Source organism: Corvus hawaiiensis, chromosome 16, assembly GCF_020740725.1.
Source record: "Corvus hawaiiensis isolate bCorHaw1 chromosome 16, bCorHaw1.pri.cur, whole genome shotgun sequence".
Classification (NCBI taxonomy): domain Eukaryota; kingdom Metazoa; phylum Chordata; class Aves; order Passeriformes; family Corvidae; genus Corvus; species Corvus hawaiiensis.
Window position 1 is genome coordinate 9,398,884 of NC_063228.1, and position 19,138 is coordinate 9,418,021.

General features: G+C 40.5%; 1 protein-coding gene across 3 annotated transcripts in view; it reads left to right on the forward strand.

The window, feature by feature from the left end:
• The first annotated feature begins 953 nt into the window (after positions 1-953).
• Positions 954-19,138, forward strand: part of SHISA9 (shisa family member 9) — a 180,398-nt gene continuing 162,213 nt past the window's right edge. The window contains exons 1-3 of one of the 3 annotated variants that reach the window (XM_048321137.1): positions 954-1,218; positions 2,249-2,848; positions 9,981-10,108. In XM_048321137.1, coding sequence (XP_048177094.1) covers positions 2,325-2,848; positions 9,981-10,108 — 652 coding nt within the window. In that variant the 5' untranslated portion in view covers positions 954-1,218; positions 2,249-2,324. Of the gene's footprint in view, positions 1,219-1,730; positions 1,832-1,864; positions 2,849-9,980; positions 10,109-19,138 lie in introns of those variants that run through there. The other 2 variants (XM_048321136.1, XM_048321135.1) reach the window with 2 other exon arrangements.

The window sequence follows — 19,138 nt, forward strand, 5'->3', positions numbered from 1 at the left end:
AACCCCTAAAATAAATCGGGTTTGGATGTTATTATTTCCGCACATGTATAGCACTAATCATGCAAAATATTTAAGCAGCTTTTTAGCCGTCAAATCAACAGGGAAACTTGCATAATCTTAAGTGCTTGACAGACTGGACCTTAAATGTCTCTAGATGCAATAATAAGTATGGAAAAGATTCATTTTGTGCAGTATTTTCAGCACAAACTGCATCACAAAGTGTTAAATAATAAAACACAAGGGAGGAATTATATGATTTCAGAGGAGACTTGAAAGGGGATGTTGATGAGGTGGAGGTTTTAAGAATTAAATATTAAAACCCCGAAAGGCTGGTTTTTGGCTGGGAATGATTGTCTTTCTCTGCTGAGAAATAAAGGGGCTTTCTAACCTACCTCCTGGACAAAGATGCCAGGCTTACTGTCAAACTGTTCAGTGGAATCATCACTGTACTTAGAGTCTATTTTTAAGAGAAGGCAAAGGATTGCAATTAGCTAACTACAGCCCTCTCCGATTCCAAACGTCTGCTTTGTCCTCTGCCTCACCTTTCTGTTTATTTACCGCGTAACAACTCCACACGGACTTGGCCCAAGTTCCTGAAGAGCGCGAGGGATGCAGAGGGAGAAGGAGGGCAGCCTGGCGTGGCAGAGCCTCAGCACACAGCCTTCCCCAGAGCCAAGGGCAGCCCGCAGGGCCGCGGCAAGGCACTCACAGACATGCCCCGAGGAAAAGGGAAGCGGCTTTCAGCACCAACCCACACTGTTAAATCATGCCATAGTGGGCTTATTTCCTACATTTGGTGGCAGCAAAGTATTCAGGATAATGTTATTGCTACTTGCACAGGTTACTGCCGAAACAAACGACAGAGATGAGAGAGTTAAGTAACAGGGATGGAGAGTGAATCATTAAAAAGTCTTTCCCAGAGTCAGTTCTCTGTTTGGGGGAAGTTATTTCAATTCTGTATCTCGCAAACAACGCGCTGCCTCACTGTGTCCTCTGGAGCCAACTGACTGACATTGTAAGGAGATTTTTAAATAAATGATGTGCAAGAGCAGCTCATGTTTAGCAGACAAAGCCCCGGTCGGCAGCACGCTCTGCGAGCACCGCTGTACCTGTGCTCGGTGCGCCGGGGCCAGGGCAGCGCCCGCTCCCGCCCGGCCTTAGCGGAGGTGCGGCCCCATGGACGCCGCTCCGCCCGCGGCACCTGCCTCTGCCGCGCAGGTGAGTGCATCCCCGGAGACCGCTCGGAGAGGAGTTCCCGGGAGAAGGAGCGCTCTGCTTAGCGGCAGAGGGGCTCTCCTGCTGCGGAGCTGCCCCCGGCCCGGCTGCCCCTTACCCCGCTCGGCGCGGGGCGGGCTGAGGGAGGGAGGGGACGAGGAGGCGCTCCCGCGCTTTTGGAGACGCACCTGTGGGGAGCGCCCGCCGGGGCGGGAAGTCTCTTATGTAAGGGATGGCGGGGAGCGGGTGAGGGGGACGAGGTGGGGATTGGCTCTGCGGCGGGGCTGATGCGAGGGAGGCAGGAAGGGAGAAAGGGAGAAGTCGCCGGCCCCTCAGCAGGACTGCCGGGGTGAACAGGCAGACCGGCAGCCCCGTCTCTGGCGCGCAGCTTCCCGTGGGCGCCTCAGAGGACGGGCTGGGCTCTCCGCGCTGCCGCCGCGCTCGCCCGCCCGCCACGGCACATCTCCCATCCCCGCCGGCTGGATGCCGCGGCGGGTCCGTCCAGCCTCCCGCGCCCTGCCCTGGCAGCCCGGCCCCGGCCGGGGCTCGGCGGGCGCCGCGGGTGTCTGAGGGAGTTGTGCGAGAGACCGCGCCGGGCTCCGTGGAGGAGCGGAAGGTGGGTGCCCCCGGCGCCCCACGCTGGCACCAGGCTGAGCGGGGAGGCTCCTCTCTCGCCCTCTCTCCTCCTCCCCGCCCCTGCAGCGCCCTCGCCTCAGCCCTCCCGCTGGCGGCCCCTCCACGCCCCTGTCGCCAGCCCGGCGCGCTGCCCCGCACGCCGCCGCCGCCACCTCCACCCCTCGGTCCTCCTCCTCCTCCTCTTCCTCCTCCTCCTCCTCCTCCCGCGTTCCCTCTCACGCGCACTCCGCTCCACAAGTGCCGCGCGCTCGCTGCTCCGGAGCGGAGCGGGGCCGGGCTGCGGACCCTGCGCGGGGGCTGCGGACCCTGCCCGGCCCGTTCGGGGCTGTCCGTGGTGCTGGAGGCGAGAGCGGGCTGAGCGGACGCCCGGCCCCTGACGGAGCCCCTTTATGTTCAGCTCCTGGCGCAGCGCAGCATCCAGCAGCTCGAGCGGCGGCGGCAGCAGCATCGCTGAGCTGGGGCTGGGAGGCAGAATGGAAGGCTTTATTCGGCTGCTCTTCGGCTACTTGGTGGCGGACCTTCTCACGCTGGTGTGTCGGGCTCAGGAGAAAGCTGGCCAGCAGCTGGGGAGCTTTGTGGTGCTCTCGGGAGGAAACCACTCCAGCCTCGGGGAACAGATAGACCCCTCCGAGCCCCCTCCCACCCCAGACTTCTGCAGGGGCTACTTTGACGTGATGGGGCAGTGGGACCCCCCCTTTAACTGCAGCTCGGGGGAGTTCATCTTCTGCTGTGGCACTTGTGGCTTCAGGTTTTGCTGCAAGTTCAGGAAGACAAGGTTGGATCAAAACACCTGCACAAACTATGAGACGCCGTTGTGGATGAACACTGGGAAGCCTCCTTCCCGCATAGACGACCCTCTACATGACCCTACCAGGGATAAAACCAACCTTATTGTCTACATCATCTGTGGGGTTGTAGCAGTCATGGTGCTGGTGGGGATCTTCACCAAACTAGGGCTGGAGAAGGCACACAGACCCCAGCGGGAGCACATGTCCAGGTAAGGCTGAGTGCCAGGCAGCAGGGTCCCCTTCTCCCCTACCTCCTGCCCAGCCCCTAGAGAGGAGAGAGGAGCCCATGTGTCCCTGCCAAACAAACAACTCCTGCCAGGCAGGCTGCATTCCCCTGCAAGGCGGCTGAGAGAGACCAACTTTGCTGAGCAGAGCTCCTGTGGTGCCCCCAGCCCGGGTTATCACAGAACATGCATATTGAGGAAGACCAGGGATAATTGTGGAGTCTGCTCAGACAGTAGTCCATTTTTATCTGCAGTGCCTGACCCTCTCCCTAACAAGATCCAGCAAGTGTTCCCAGATATACTGTGCATAAATAGAAGAACAAAAAAAATTCTGAAACCAGCAACACTGAATTATAGAAAGCCTGATGCGTTCCCTCTTCCAACTGTTTCAAAGATTGGAAAATGTTTTTACTTCTCAACTGAAGGATGTAAACAAATGCCATCTCACCCTCCCTCTCCAGCTGCAAAATGGTTTTGGCAGGACCTTCCCTACTCCCCCAGCCCTTGCAAGTGTGTGAGCTATTTGTAAAATTTCTAAGCTGTGAAAATGAGTCAGGGTGGAAGGGAAGAGGAAGATACAAAAAGGAAAAGCTATTGTAGAATTTCTTAACATTTTTTCAGTTACTGTCGAGAGGTAAAAAATGGAATGTGAAAGTCTTGTCTCATCCATGCATGTGTGTGTTCTAACTCTGTCTCCACGGTGTAATGGCTGAGTTATATCAAAGAGAACCTCCCCCACCTAGAGTTAGGCATGCTGTGTACCATCTACTCCAGATCCTGGCTGCCTAGTGGTGGATAGGCAGGTGGGCAACTCGGGACAGAGCCCAATGGCTTTAACAACATATTCCAAACCCAGATTGTCACAGCAGTTCAAAATCAAGGCATAACACATTTGTCAACTTTGCAGCCTGTCTGATTCTTTATGCTAATCCCAGGCACATGAAAGTAAAGCAGATGGGGGAAAGGCATTAAAAAAGGCAAACAGATCCATTAAATAGTCTAAATAGATCCCAGCATATTGGGCAACTTAAGTGATGAAATGCAATGAAAGGATACCTTCTACTGGACATGCAGTGTGGCAGAAAGCTTCCTCTTGCCCTGACTGCTAATGGTGTAGCTCACAATCTTTAAAGCTTAGATAAGAATCATCCTTTGAAAGACAGTCCTTTGAAAGACAGTCCAAGAGATCAACTCAACACCTGGAGCCTAATTTTTTACTGAAGTTTCTGCATGACTTTTTGATTAACTGCTTATCCTGAAATGAAAAGAGAAAGTCACAGAAATACTCCTGCAAATGCATCACCAGTCCATGAGCTATTATTTGCTATTTATAAACTGGCTGATATGGATACGCTTTTACTACGGAGGAAAAAAGCACATTGCAGAAATTTTAGTCAACAGTGTGTGTCAGTGATACTTCTGCAAAGATGGTTTTTGTTGAGCAAGGTATGATAATCCTTTACACGTTTTGAATATAAGTTGAGAAAAATAATACATGGGTCCCAATTTATTTTTTAAATCTTAATCTACTGAGCTAGTTTGGAAAAAGCTCTCTCTTGCTTCAGTCTCTATAGCGTCTTTGTGCAGGCAAAAAAGAAGGGCTCGTAACAGTCACAAAGCCCAGAACACAGTGAAGTTATAGCCATCCCTGCAAATTATGGTATAAATAGGTCCTGTTTCTGTGAGTAGAAATATTTGCTATCTAAAGTACAGGTGTGAAGTATTCTGAAAGGATATTCTGTCTCAGTTTATGGAAATAGAATTATGGGGGATTGGAAAATCATTCTGATATCCTTCAGTCGTGTATGCATAAAGATTAGGTTTCTGAAGTGGATCTTAGCAAAGGTCGTCTGCTACCTTGATTACTTAACAGTGTCTGTGCTTGTACATGAAACTGCTCAAGGCAGGATTATATAGAAACTTGGAAAGTCATGATCACATGGAAAAACAGTCGCCCACTCAGTACACATAATAGCTAGTCATGTTCTGAAAAAGCAGATCTACAGATTTTTTTTTTTTAAAAAACCCCAACATTCTCACCCTCCTATTCCAGTTGTGGGATGGGTTTACCATTAATTTGAAAAGGAATTAGATTTGTAAATCCCTTTGGCAATCTAAAAATATATTCATTGAGTGAAGAATTGAAGTAACCTCTTAGTCCTCAAGTGAGTGTTTAACTGAAATGTTCAATTCTAGCTCATTTTACACTACTAATGTTCTGAAAAAAGGCTGAAATGCTTAAGAAATAATTTATCTGCTCAAACAGTTAATAGCACCAACAATTAATATAATATGGAGGCTATGTTCATAGTCACCTTCTTTTATAACATTCATCACAATATCAGAGAAACAAAACAAGAAGAACACCTCCTACGTTTTTTTTCTGTACTGAACCTTATTAATAAGCAGAAGTTTAATGCATCGAGAGTGTTAGGTAGGCCAAATCAAAAGTACTAAGTGTTACTCCATTTTGGCTGCCAGAAAGAAACCCAGAGAATTATTTGTCATCTATTTCCTTAGCTAAGATTGTCTCCTTTCCCTTGCCTAGCCAATGGCTACATGAAACATATGAATGCCCTTCATTTCTATGAACACATTCACCTAGGAAAGGGATAGTACTGCTTGTCAAAAAAGACAGTGCCTAATGGAAACAGATTTTTTTAATGGGGGCTGATTTTTTAAGAAAAATGAACAACTGAGTACAACTGGTGTAAATGATATATTTCCATATTTTTCCATTTACTAAAAATATTTAAAAATATGAACAGAGACTTGACACGTGGGAATAAGAACATTGACTTCTAAATAGGAAGCAAAACTGTGCCACACTTTTTAATTCCTTGCATTATTTCATCTTGCAGTCAGTAGATCTTCTGGTCAAGTAAGACAACTTCTTACATACTGGTGTGTTTAAGAGTGGTACAATGTTAATAAAGAAAAGTTTCTTTATTAACTGAGCATAGTTTCTATACAACTGCCTTTCATTAAATTTTGTTTACTACTATACCAAAACAAACCAAGAACACTCCATTAACTTCACTGAATTTTCCTGAAATATTTGACAATGAAAAAAGCATTGTGGAAATGTATTTAATTAGTGAAAACAATCCATAGGAAAAAATTCTGTATTGGGCAAGTCCCTTTAGAAAAGAAGTCAAGACTTGTCCTTTTTTAGAGAGCTTGTTACTTCCTTTTATTTTGAGGAAACTGGCCAGGTATGGCACTGTTGACATTTTCTTTCTGTTGGCACGGAACTCTAAATCTGGAAGATGAAAATTGAGAGGGGAGTACAGTATTAACTCTGCATGGTGTATTTCCTTTTAGACCTCGTATGTTTTGTTTCTCCTCATTTTCAAATTTGTCCCTTGATGTTAAAAGGAGGTAAGTATTCCCTTCAGCTACAGTGTCCAAGACCAAGCAGTAGTAGCAGTACCCAGAGTAGCTCTTCCTTTACACTCCTGTTTTTGAGGAGAATGGGGAAATCAGATGGTGTAGGAGGGAGCTCTGGCAAAGGGAGGGAATGTGGCAGTGTTGTGCATGAGAGGACACAGATTTGATCTGCCTGCTGAAGCAGACCAGGAGCTTTGTTAGGCATATGAGGGCAGCATGTTCTTGCTGCTTGAGACTACACCAATGGGCCTTCCAGGCTCCATCAGTTCAAGTGGAGAATTCTCTCTCAAAAATGAATAGAATATGAAAAAGCTTTCTTCTCTGTTGCATGGAGGATATTATTCTGTAAATACAACTGCACTTTTGTCTTCTTCTTTAATCCTTGTAAAGAATGTGCAAACAAACCAAGAACTGAAAGGACAATATTTAGAGTCATGCTCTTATGATGTAACTCCTGTTTTTTGAAACAGTGCTTCTGACAGTGTGTTAGCAGCCTTCCAAATATTGTGAACCATCTGAGCTCTTCTTTCTTCCTTCACAAGGAAGAAAGTGCCCAGTGCTGAGCTCAGGAGTGAAGTCTTTTGTTGATCATTCAAAAGACATGTAGTTGGGGCCAAAAATAGCCTGACTTGCCAAAATCCTGAATCCTATGTGTGAAATTATTTCCCTTATGGGTTTTGACCCAGTTTTGGAGGCAAAATATGACAAGTGACCTTTCATGAAATAACCTGTGTTTCAGCTTCTTTCAGCTTGTACCCACAAGGGAAATGCCTGGCTCCACATGCTTTATAACACCTCAAACCAGTATTACATACCCAAAGAGAAAAATCTTATGGCAAGAGAAATGCTGAAGTGTGATACTTGGATAGTTCTGGGCCATGAACTTCTACGTAGGTAACACTTCTCTGCTTTTGTAATATGACAGTCAATATCACTGCACAGGTCTTAATGATACTTTTCCCTGATTAGAAGGTTATCTTGCACTTTGCATTTCCTTAAAAAATCATTCAGTATAACATAGGTGTAGGTAATGACCCTCTGTGTAAGTTTAACATCTCAATGGCACTGACTATAACAATTTCTTCAGATAATTGACAAAATCTAAATGACTCTATTTAGGTGAGACAAATGCATGAAGGTATTATAAAAGTCTCCTGGCCTATGTGGAATTTTTCAAAGCAAACATCTGTTCGAGGATTTTGTCCTGTACTGGGGAACAAGCCTCCCTTTATCCATTTCATTATATGGGCAAATCCCTAAAAGAACAAAATGCAGGTACAGCATTTCCTTTGTACTTCAGTGATACTGAAGCTGCTACACATTTTTAACTTTCTCTGACATCAGTGGAGAATAAGGACATGCTCTCAGTTATATGAGCTATTCTGCCCTGAGAAGATTGTACAGCTTTGGCTAACACAGCATAAACATAGGTGCTGTGTTATTAAAAATAGAACTTGATGGTGAGTAGTTCATCTCTTCTTAATACAGAAGGAGTTGGACAGGTAATTCCTTAAAAACCATTTGAAAAAAGCCATCCTAAAAGATAGCTTAACATTTTTATAGACAGGCAGTAGTTAATCTGCCATCATACACAGTGTTATTTAAAGTCTACAGCAAACAATATTTATCATCAGATTAAGAGCAATGAGGAAAGGATTTCTGAAAATCCACTCTCACAAAGTTGGGAAATACTTAGATCTCACAGTTTTAACTCCCACACTGGAGTAGGATCTTTCATTTACTTTTCTTCCCTTCTCAGAAATGTGTCCAGCTGCCTCTGGAATTAGAATTAATATTTATGTCAATAATTTTCTCTGTATAGAGACGTATTTGCATAAATTGACTGGATATTAATGGTTTTGGTCCCCACTGATTTTAAATTGTTTTGCAATAGAATGCTTTCCTTTTGCATAATTTCTACATGTCTTTGTGAGATCTCTTCTGTTGAATTCTTATTATTCTGCTATGTAGGCCAGCTCTGCTATTTCTGCTGTATAAGCACTGCTTCAAATGGGAGCATTACTCTGATACCATTAATCATTTGGTTACTGTCTTCTGACCTTTTACAGGATCAACAGAGTATTCTCTAACATGTTGATAACAACTGTAACTAATATTTTAATAACATAATGTTAGCCATAAACACAAGAAAACATCAGTATTGTTCAGCTGTGTACTCCAGCAATGTTCCAGCAACCTGAAAGCAAGATCCAGCTCAGGATTTCTCTCTGTAACGTAAATGAAGCTTGCTACTTTTTAATATTTAAAAGTATAGTGCTGCTTGATTGAGAAATCATCATGTCACAGAAGTACAGGAAGAGCTAGATGGCACTTGGCATGGCTTTCACCAATGAGTGTGCTTATTTTTATTTATTTATTAGTTTATAAGCTAGTATTTCTTGATGTAGTATCTGGGACACTGTATATAATTTTGCAGAAAATTAAACTAAACTGGGCATAGTGCCCAGAAAATATGTCTGTACCCTCAAAAAATTGCTCAAGAGGTCTAAAAATTAAAAACAATAAAACAAAAAGGAGGTAAATAATGGTCCATGATGCATTGACCTGAATAGAAAAGATTTGCATTGAACCCTGAAGACACTGGTAACACATACTACAGCCTTCCTTTGCCTAAGGCAACAGTTTCTGCAGGTGGGCCAATTATTTCCTAGCGCACAGTAGTTCAGCAGGTATCTTGGCACATAGCTAAGGGCTAATCCTGCTCCTATGGAACTCTGGCAAAATAGCACAGACTCACAGACAGAGTTAGATGTTGCCATGCTGGGAGTTTCAGAGCTTAAAACTTCCTCAGTAACTCTGGATCCACAGAGCTGATCCAGGTGTATGTGTTTATCCGTGTGCCTAAGGAGGGACTTGCACTCAGCAGGACACTTGACAGTGAAACTGGTCCTTAAACAGTACACCTGTGCAGAATGGGTCTGTCAGACTGCCTGGAGCTCTGCAGAGCAAGCCCACAACCAGCATCAGGCTGGGCCTGGCCTAACTTAGGAACCTTTTGCTTACTCCCTCTTTGCTAGCACAAAGCTTTCATCCTGTTTCTGAACTGGCTTCAAAGGAGCAGCGAGTGTTCCTGTGCAATCTTTGCTCCATGTTAAATACTAGGACACTCACAGAAATTAGAAAAAGACCTTTTTGATCTCCCCATCTGGATGAGAAATCCTTAAATCCCTGCCCACTGGATTTCTGCATGGAAGATATATGACTTTTCAACTTGAGTGACATTTTTGAATGAAAATTGTGAAGACCACTGTGTTGTGTGTGTTAGTTGCAAATGCATGTGTTAGAATTTCCTTTGTCAGGCCCTGTTGGTAATCTTGGTGTGAAGATAAGCAGTTTGTGAAAGGTGTAGGCATGGGCTAGGTGCTGAGCTGCTCAGCTTAACCAAGATGTCAGTAATGTTACTGAGCACATGCAGTGGCAGAACTCTACAAGTCTCAAGGAGATTAAATTATGTTTCTCCAAAGCCAAGACACCTAAAGAACTTAATGTGTTTGTGTGTTTTACTTCTAGCACACTAGACAACCTAAAAAGAGCCTTAGGTGTGAAGTCTCACAATGAATTTACTTCCCTGCATTTACTGTGAAGGGAGCTGGTTTCTCCAGCAGACATTATGATCGACTGCATCTCAAACTGAAATAGATCTTGGCACATATTGTTAACGTCTTAGAGACTTTGCAGATTCATTCTGGTTTTGTTTGGTTTTCAGGGCTCTTGCTGATGTTATGCGACCTCAAGGTCCTTGTACAACAGACCATATGGAAAGAGATCTAAACATTGTAGTACACGTACAACATTATGAAAACATGGAGACGAGACCTCCTCCAAATAACTTACGTAAGTTGCGTTTTAACTTTATCAATATCTGGAATGCTGGCACTGAAATGAGCACTATGAAACTAATATTGTTGAATGTCAAATGAAGATCAACAGTACCTGGGTTCTTGCAAATTATAAATACTCGTTATCTCAGAATCAGAAATATTTATTTTCCTAGTACAGATTATTGCAACACAAAGAGAAATAAATTTTGAATAGGAAAATTGAAAATTAGCTATTACATTTAGTTTTAATTAATTTTCTTGGTTGACTAATATTGGGTTTGTATCTTTGTCTTCTTCTACCTGTTGTTTTTGCTCAGCTAATCAACCTTTGCCTTATTCTGTGTTTTGTTATACCAAAATACAAACTGTTGTGGTTACAGCAAACTTAACATGTTTCATAGGGCTGTAACATCCAGTAGCAAAGTGGTCTCATTAGGCTGTTAGATCATATCCACTAGTAAAATAATTAAATACTTCTCTGGATAGCATCAAGTTGTATGTGGTTTTCATTTTCTCAAGGGAAAGATGAGGAGATTATTATTTTAAGTTTTTCATAATATTTTTATTCTGTACCTGCTATTACATGTTTATGTTATTGAAGGCAAGAAAAAAGTCCACCTTGGAGCTTCAGAGGAGATATGGTGACAATTCAAGTGGTTCTGAAGTCCTAGACAACCTATTTCTCAGTCTGTATTAGAGCACAGTACAGATCTTTCTCATGCTCAGATACGTATTCCTCTTGTGATGAACAATGCCACTGCAAATTTAATTTGGATGTATCGTTATGTAACTTATATTCAACCATATCTTAAAAAGATATATATCTACATGCTTTAATTATAGATATATTTACAAAATCAAGTTCAATATATTTATAAAATAAAAAGGTATTGTTCCGGAAAGTTTAGATTGTTAGGCAGCAGGTGGCTTTATTCAGTGCTGAAGATCAGTGTAGATGTGCATTTTACTGCAAATATACTTTTGCTGCATCGGTATTTGCATTTTGAAACATTTAACGTATGTGCACTCCTCTTTTCCTTACTATAGAAAGAAAATTTGCTTATATTTGGAGATTTATCTGGACTGCATTGTGCAGTTGTTGGTGCTTTCTTTTTGTGGAAGGGTGTGAAGACAATGGGAGAAGGAGCAGATCCACATGCTGCCTGCACTCCTGCTTTGTGGGAGATGCTGATGGCCTTTCCTTATGTGCATCCTTACAGAGTAATGGGAGAGAATTAAAGCTGTGCCCTGGAATAAAGGTACCACATACAGGGAGATGTGACTCCTCATCTGTCTGCCCTGCTCTCCAGCAAAGTGTTTCCACCTGGGGCTGTGCAGATGTACAGTGCAGAGAGGGAAGCACACACCCTACCTGCGTAAAATCACCACTTCTGGAGGGGAACCTAGGCTGCTCCCTCAGACAGAGGTGCTCTAACACCCTGCAGCTGAGGTGCTTGACTTCTGAAGGGAGGATGGGAATATGCACTGCATCTCTTTGCTCTGTGTATCAGCTCCTTGCTGATGTCTGATCCTTCCCATGGCCACGTTTGCAAGAATGGTACCAAATAGTAATGAAGTTTGGTTCCATTATTTTCTTTCACATGTGAAGTGTTTATTCAGAATCCCAGTTAATGAAGGAGCCAGAAAGTAAAGAGGTTCTTGCTGCATTGATTTTATCTAGATTTTTGTAATGATCACACTGATATTTTGCTTAAAACTCTTTGTATATACTACAATATACAACATAACACAGGAAGCCTTTAAACTCATTGTTTCTTGGATTTGAATTCAGATTTAAACCTTGCTTCTAGGAACTCTTGCATATAAATGCTACTCAGGGCCTCATAGTTACTACATCAAGGAAGAAAAAATTCATACATTTAATAGCATGTTGGTTTGTGCTGACCCCAGACATCCAAACCACCTCTGTCTCAGAATATGGCCCTCTGGCACAGATGGAAGAATGATATGGGAAGCAGTTCTTGCACCACTGCAATTTACAACACCGAAGCATTGCTGCTACTTTTGAGCTGTCCTAATCCTTTGGGTCATGTATAGGGGTAGTCCCAACAATGCTTCATATGCTTCTCAGGCATTCCTGCTACAGAAGGAAACCTCAGAAGCCAGCAGCTCTGATGGTAATTGTTTCAGCCTTTAATCAACTTTATGCATTAAGTCAATAATTTTAGATTGTTCAGCTCAAGGCTTCAAGTGGTGAAATTACTCAAGGCATTCTATAACCAATATTGTGTACATTTACTTCATAGCAAGTGGATTGTTGTTCCGTATTTGTTGACATTTTATTCTCATAAATTCATGTAAAACATGACTAAATGACCAGCTAGAATTAGCCAGAACATCAAAAGTGATTGAAATCTGTTGAAAACATGCATTTGTGGTGTAGGAAAAAGATCTTTATATAAAGACAAAATTATTAAGACAAATTTTCAAAGGTCAGTATCTTAGCAAATCATAATTTTATAGTGAAGTTCTGAAACACTGCAAGAGTGGATATTACACACAGAAACTTTGGCAGTGACGCATTACCTACTACCAATGCTGGAAAAGTGACCGGCTTTTTCGGGGTACTTTTAAATAAGCAAATAAACCAGACTGAATCACAGGTTTCACAGAAATTCTATTCCAGATCTTTACTTATAATTAAATAGTGTAAAATTATTGCATCATAAACTTTAATATGCATTTTTAAAGTTTTTTAAGTTACCACTTTCTATCTACTTGCCATCTCATAATGAGACAAATATTTGAGACTGATGTACTTTTCACATTGCTCCATAAATATGAAGATGGGAGGAAGAATTTCTTAGGCGTTACATACCCCTTCCATACTGTGTCTTTCAGAATACTGAAGACAAGCTCTTGAAGGCCAGACACTATTAAAAGTGTTCTAATTTCAATGTTCATTTGCTCTTTCTGTCCTCCCGAAAACATTTTGCTGATGTTGCCAACATGTTCTGAAAGTATTTTGTGAAGGGAAGCTCTTTTGTCAAAATGACAAACTTCACATGATCTCTCTGACACTGAAAATGAGTGTGTTTCTGTTTCTGGACTGTTTGTTACCAGAGGACAAGGATTTTCTCTGATGCCTGCAGCTATTTGCCAAAACTCGCAGGCCAGTGGAAGGCCAAAAGCTCTTTTCAGAGTCTTGCAGTTTACTTTGTTTCTCGTCCCTGTGTCTTTGATATTCAGAAAAGAACAGGCATTTTGGACGTTCCTGAAAAACACAGGTTTTTTCTTTGTGAATCCATGTGAATCCAGACAACCTAGATGATTTTTAGTAAAAGCTGTTTTGTCCTTAGTGGTTGTTGTCATAATTTCCTTCCAGTACTGTGCTTTCCTTAGGACTGCTTTTCTGTTATTCCCCTTCATTCATACACATTAGAATGCAGGGGTGCTTTGTAAACAAGCAGCGGATTTCTATTACAAAGTGTAGCATTCAAGTCTTCTAACATGAGATGTTAAATAAAATAAAGTAAAAAAGTTATGTTAAAAACAACAAACCAAAAGCAAACCTTACTGCAGAATTTGAGTTCTTGTGTTCATCTCTGACTTTCAGGAAACTTAAGAGAGCAGCAGCATTCCAGGTATTCTTTTCTCTTCTTGTTTTGGGTTTTTTTTTGGTTGTGGTTTTTTTTTTCCTACTTATTGTGTTAGACGTAAGGGATTTATTTAACTTGTTGGGATTATAACAGTGATGGAGTGGGAGTTAGGAGGCTTCATAGCTACATCCTCATTTCTGAAACGTGATTACTGCTATTATTTCTGATTCATGAGCTATGATAACACAGTGAAAAAGTACTTCAGTTGGTGCAATTCACAGTCACTTTTCCCTAATGATCAGTAAAAGCTCTGTTACTCTTTCCCAATAACCAGCCTTGCACTAGTAAATTTAAACAATTTATGCAGGCTCCCAAGATAAAGGTGACTTTAAAAGAAAGCCAGTTATGTAAGATTAAGGAGGTTTTAAGATGAAAAGTGCTAGCTTTTAGTTAGTTTGACATGTATGAATTATTTCTTTATTTTGCATTTAACTATTAAAAAATGGATTTTAAACACACGATTTAAAGAAGGAAATGTTTCACTGTTTCAAATGGCCAGCTTTAATACTGGCTAAAGATTTGCAGCACGTTATTAAAATGACCTTTTAAAAAATACATTCAATGTTGTGTTTGCTGCTGCATTTGATTGTCAGTTGTCCTGGATACTGACTCACAACAAATGCTAATGCTGAAAACAAAGCTATGCTATCTCCATAACTGGTGCCTTATGATAAGTTAACTTTTGTTTTTTCTTTATTTCTGTGTTGAGACAGTAGGCATTTAAATAGGAGGGTATTTTTTTAAGTCCTTGTACATTAGAATAAAAATTCTGTATTGCCTATCCCTGTTCATCTCCCCATTCCTGCACATAGCTCAGCCTGTGTTTTCCAGTGACAGGAACTGTCACTAGTTTGACACTGTGAAAATAGTTAGAATTTGCAAGAATATTTTGCAGTCTTTCATCACTAGTGAATAAGCTTTTTTTTTTGTTGTTGCCTTTGGCAAACTAATTATTTTTATTTTTAACATACATAACATGTTTAAATCAGATGATTCATTGTCTTGCATTGCCTAAATGTAATTCCTACCATTGGTCATTGGAAATAAGCACAGAGGCTTACTAAGAAACATTAGTAAAGAGAAGTACTGTTCAAAATGTAAAGCTCATGGAGCATATCAAAACATGAGAACTAATTTGCGTACACAGTAACTGTTGGACAATTAATTGCATGATATTGAAGAAGTGGTTGTTGGGGGTGTGCAGCATTACTGTAACATTGTGTTTCTGGTGACCAGAGCCTTGAAATTCCACCAAACCCTTGTTTGGACAGAGGGCTGCAAAATCCAAAGCACTGAGCAAACGGCATTGTTCAGCCCCTTTGGTGTCTGGGTTGTTTTATTACAGTGAAATGCTTTTTTAGGCCTGGCTTTGTGCATGGGTCTAGCCCCAAGGAATTGCACTATTTTCTTCATAAACTTTAATTGGCTGTTAATCTGTTCGCTTAGAAGGGCAAGAGACTGAAAAGTTGAGCTGTGTAGACAGGGCCTTGTTCTATGAGTAGAAAGATAGACAACACTAATAAGTTTTCAGCCAAGAAAAAGATAGTTTGAGCAGATTGACAGAAGGAATGAAGAAGTCCTGTGGATGGAGTGCTCCAAGACAGTGAAGAATGAGGGAGAATAAACTGGCCATCTTAACTGGAGGATGTCCTTAGTTCACAAGAGTCTACAGTGCTGTGACAGAGGGGACTGTAGCCAGCAATACTGGGAACTTGCTTCCATTCAAAACCTTATTCTTCACTGCCAGTGTGCAAAAACCCATTTTACTGGGGTTTCTGTGATCTATACAGGAAACACCTGAACACTATTTAAAAAAATCTGATAATTTAGATTACATTCCAGAGCTAAACACAAGTTAACTTTCAGTTAACCCTGAGAAAGAGCTACTTATGGCATTCTGATTGTAATATACAACTAAGAGGACAAAGTCCACGTTTAAGTGATACATCTTACAAACTAATCATCCAAGTAAGAGCCCACATTACTATCACCAGCCATGTCAAAAGAAATATTGTATAATAAAAAAGAAGTTCTGTTTGAGGTTAGAAGCTGCAAGCTGCTTTGTCACAGCTATGTTGAGACCTTTTTAAACCTTTAAATTAATTCCTACATACTGACTTAACCTGAAATCTTACTACAAGTAGAACTTCAAAGCATTAACAAATTAGTGATAGAATTTTTGTTAATATAACTACAGCTATAGCAATGCATTCCAGATATCCAGAGCTCCCATGCTGGAAAAATAATTTCCTGTATAAATGTAGAGTCTGAAAAGCCATTCCTCTTGCTACTCAGGCACTGGAAGACAGTAACATTTAATCAATTCTGAATATGTGTTTAGCCTCACAATCATTAATATAAAATGTTTCTAATTTACATTCAGATTTTAATTCAGATGCATGATGGCTGATTTAGGAGAAGATGCTCTGCAACTTCTTGAAACACCAAAGAATATTTTCAAAGAAGTTATTTACAACCTGAGAATGAGAGATTCTGGGGTTGTTTAGGAAAGAAAAAAAGTAAAACAAATGAAATATCTCATCTGTCATTGACTGTTGGTAGATTTCATCAATTAAATTTTTAAAAATCAGGATGATTTAGAAAATGTTACTCTATATCATACGCAATATCTATTTATTTATAACTACGCCAGTCTTCACTAAGTGTGCTATGTCAGAACTCTAGCAGTGCTCCCACCAAACAGTTAATTCCATGCCTTTGGAATCATCCTGTTTGCTTAAGCTGGCAAATGAAAAAAAAAATGGAAAGCAAAAGCAACAGTAAACATAAAATTTTGCGTGAACAGGACTAAGGAATTGGGTTTGTAATCAAATCAAACTGTGAATTTAACATCATTCCATATGTTCAGTGGGTCTCTTCTTTGTTCTAAAATATTTCTTGTTAAGAGTTTATTGGATACTCTGTGAGACTATTACGGATCCTGCATGCAATTTTAGGTTTGAGTTGTATTGGCTAGGCATATAAGGATTTCCATTAGAACTGCACAGTGAAGTTTTTGCTCCATCTTTCTTCATTTATTGTACAATAAGAACAATGAGATTGGATTACTGCCTTGCATCCTATAATTTACTTCTATTCAGCTTTTAATTCAGAGAAATCATTTGACATATCTTAATAAACATATTCCTCAATGTAAAATGTATTTGGGAGAAATACAGTCAGTCACTGACATTATCCTTTAGTGGCAAGAATTAACATTATGGTAATCAAAATATTAAGAATATATTTTTGCATTTTATACTGCAGTTAAAAGGTGGAATGATTATTTAATAAAATAAAAGTATTGGTATGACAGAAGAGAGCATTGCTGTACCAGACTATTATATAGCAGCTTTGAGTCACACACCAGCAGACTTCAATAGCACATCTGAAGGATGAGAATCATTTTGCTGTCATTGGGGTGCAGAGTTGTACTTTGAAATGTTGCCCAATGGTACAGGGATGTATTTACCATCTACAAGATGAAAAGTTCAGTATCTTTGGAAAACAGTGAGGTGTTTCCCTTGTGATTTCAATTTTGCTTTGCAATCTAAATTTTACTTAATGAATTTGATTAATGAGGTGCTATTTCTATCATATACTACTGACTTTAATATCTAAGATTGTATTTTGTCTTTGGACAGGCACACCAAATAACAGTATTCTCAATGCTGAATAACTTTCAGTGCCAAATATTCCCACTATTAACCACAACTGTCAGCAATATCAATCATCAGTGCTTCAAGCCTGTTGTAATCTTTCATGTCACTGGGATTCTTGATGTTAAAAACTAGTACAGAAAACACTGCCAAACTAATAGGAATCATGTTTTGGAAAAAACCCACAAGCCATCAACACAACCTTTTTATGATTGTATTCTGCCAGATTTGTGCTCATCAAAATGAAGAAGGATAGAGTCTGATACACCTTATTTTTTAATATGGTAAGAGTCACCTCACTGAAAGGCAAACAAAAAGTACCTTTTGCTTTTGTTGGTTTTACCTTCACACAAGCTCTGCTTGCCTTTTTCATGCCAAAACAATACTGTTTTTCACTGTTGACTTAGAGCTTAATAATCTCTCTAAATCCTTGAACTCCCACCCTCATTTTGTCTCAAAAGTCACAGATTTGTAACAAAAATGACAAAAACGTAAATTCACAAATAGATCAGTTCTGTCCACATATTCAAGTGCAAGCATTAACCATTATTAACTGGTATATTCACAGCTATAAAGACATTTTTTATCACTCTGGCTGTACAAAACTTTGATACTGTATTTTAGATGTTAAAATACTCTCATCAGAAATGTAACATTCTGTAAAATCAATTCCCTCCTAATTTTTCAATCAGTTATCCCAGCTTTGCCAAGCAGAATCTGTGCAGTGGTTACACAATAAAGAAGAAGAGGTTGGCTGCATACATTAAAAAGCTTATGAATACACATCCCAATATTATGAGGCAATTGTGAGATGCTACTCAGGGAGAGACTTGCCCCAACTTCAATCTATAGTTTCTATCATAAATGATTTTCAGTACTTTGTTCTATGTCCTCTGCTTTACATTATAAATTTCCTTGAAATGTACATATTGGCTCTGATTCCAGTTTTATTATCATAAGATAAAGTCAAGAAGGGAACTGAGTGTGTTGAATATTTATGAACTAACTTTTTTGTTGATTTTTATAATAGAAAAATAGTTGGAAAAGTCTCTGGAACCATGCTACAAAACTGCATTGATAATCATTCCCAGATGATTCCAATGTGGATTTTAATTTAATCTTGAATTTTTAGTTATCACATCTAAATAGCTTTTAAGATTCCTTCAGTAACATAATTTTGGTTTCAGCTCATACATTTAAGCGACATGTCTGTACACCCAAGCTTAAGGCTGCAACTACACTTCTGAATCTGTAATGAATTTGCAACATAATCCAAAATAATCCAATTGCTTTTTACCATTCACTCCTTGTCAATTAGAGGAAATGCACATTTGAGAAGCAGCTATCTATACACACCCATGAGCATACACAAAAGAGAATGTACATAACAAAGTTTGGACATTATTGGAGTCAGCGCTTGTTTAGCTGGAAGTGTCCACAATAAACTCTCAAAACCAGCAGTTTTTACCCTTTTCATTGTTAGTTCACACAACACCAGCCAAGAGAAAAAAAACCCCAGCCTTTGCCATGTAGACACTTTCTCTTCAAGGGCTAATTTGATCACTTTTGAACTGCTTTATTATTTTCTCTCACCACATTCTCCACACATACTAAACCTTGTGCTTCCTATTGCTGTCCCTTTTGCTGGCTGTAATGAGCTGGTCCTCTGTGCCTACAAACCCTGTTTGATGATGCTGGACTGGATTGTTTTAGGAAGCCTGCAGTCAGCCATTCTGGACAACACAGCAAAGAATGCCACGACAC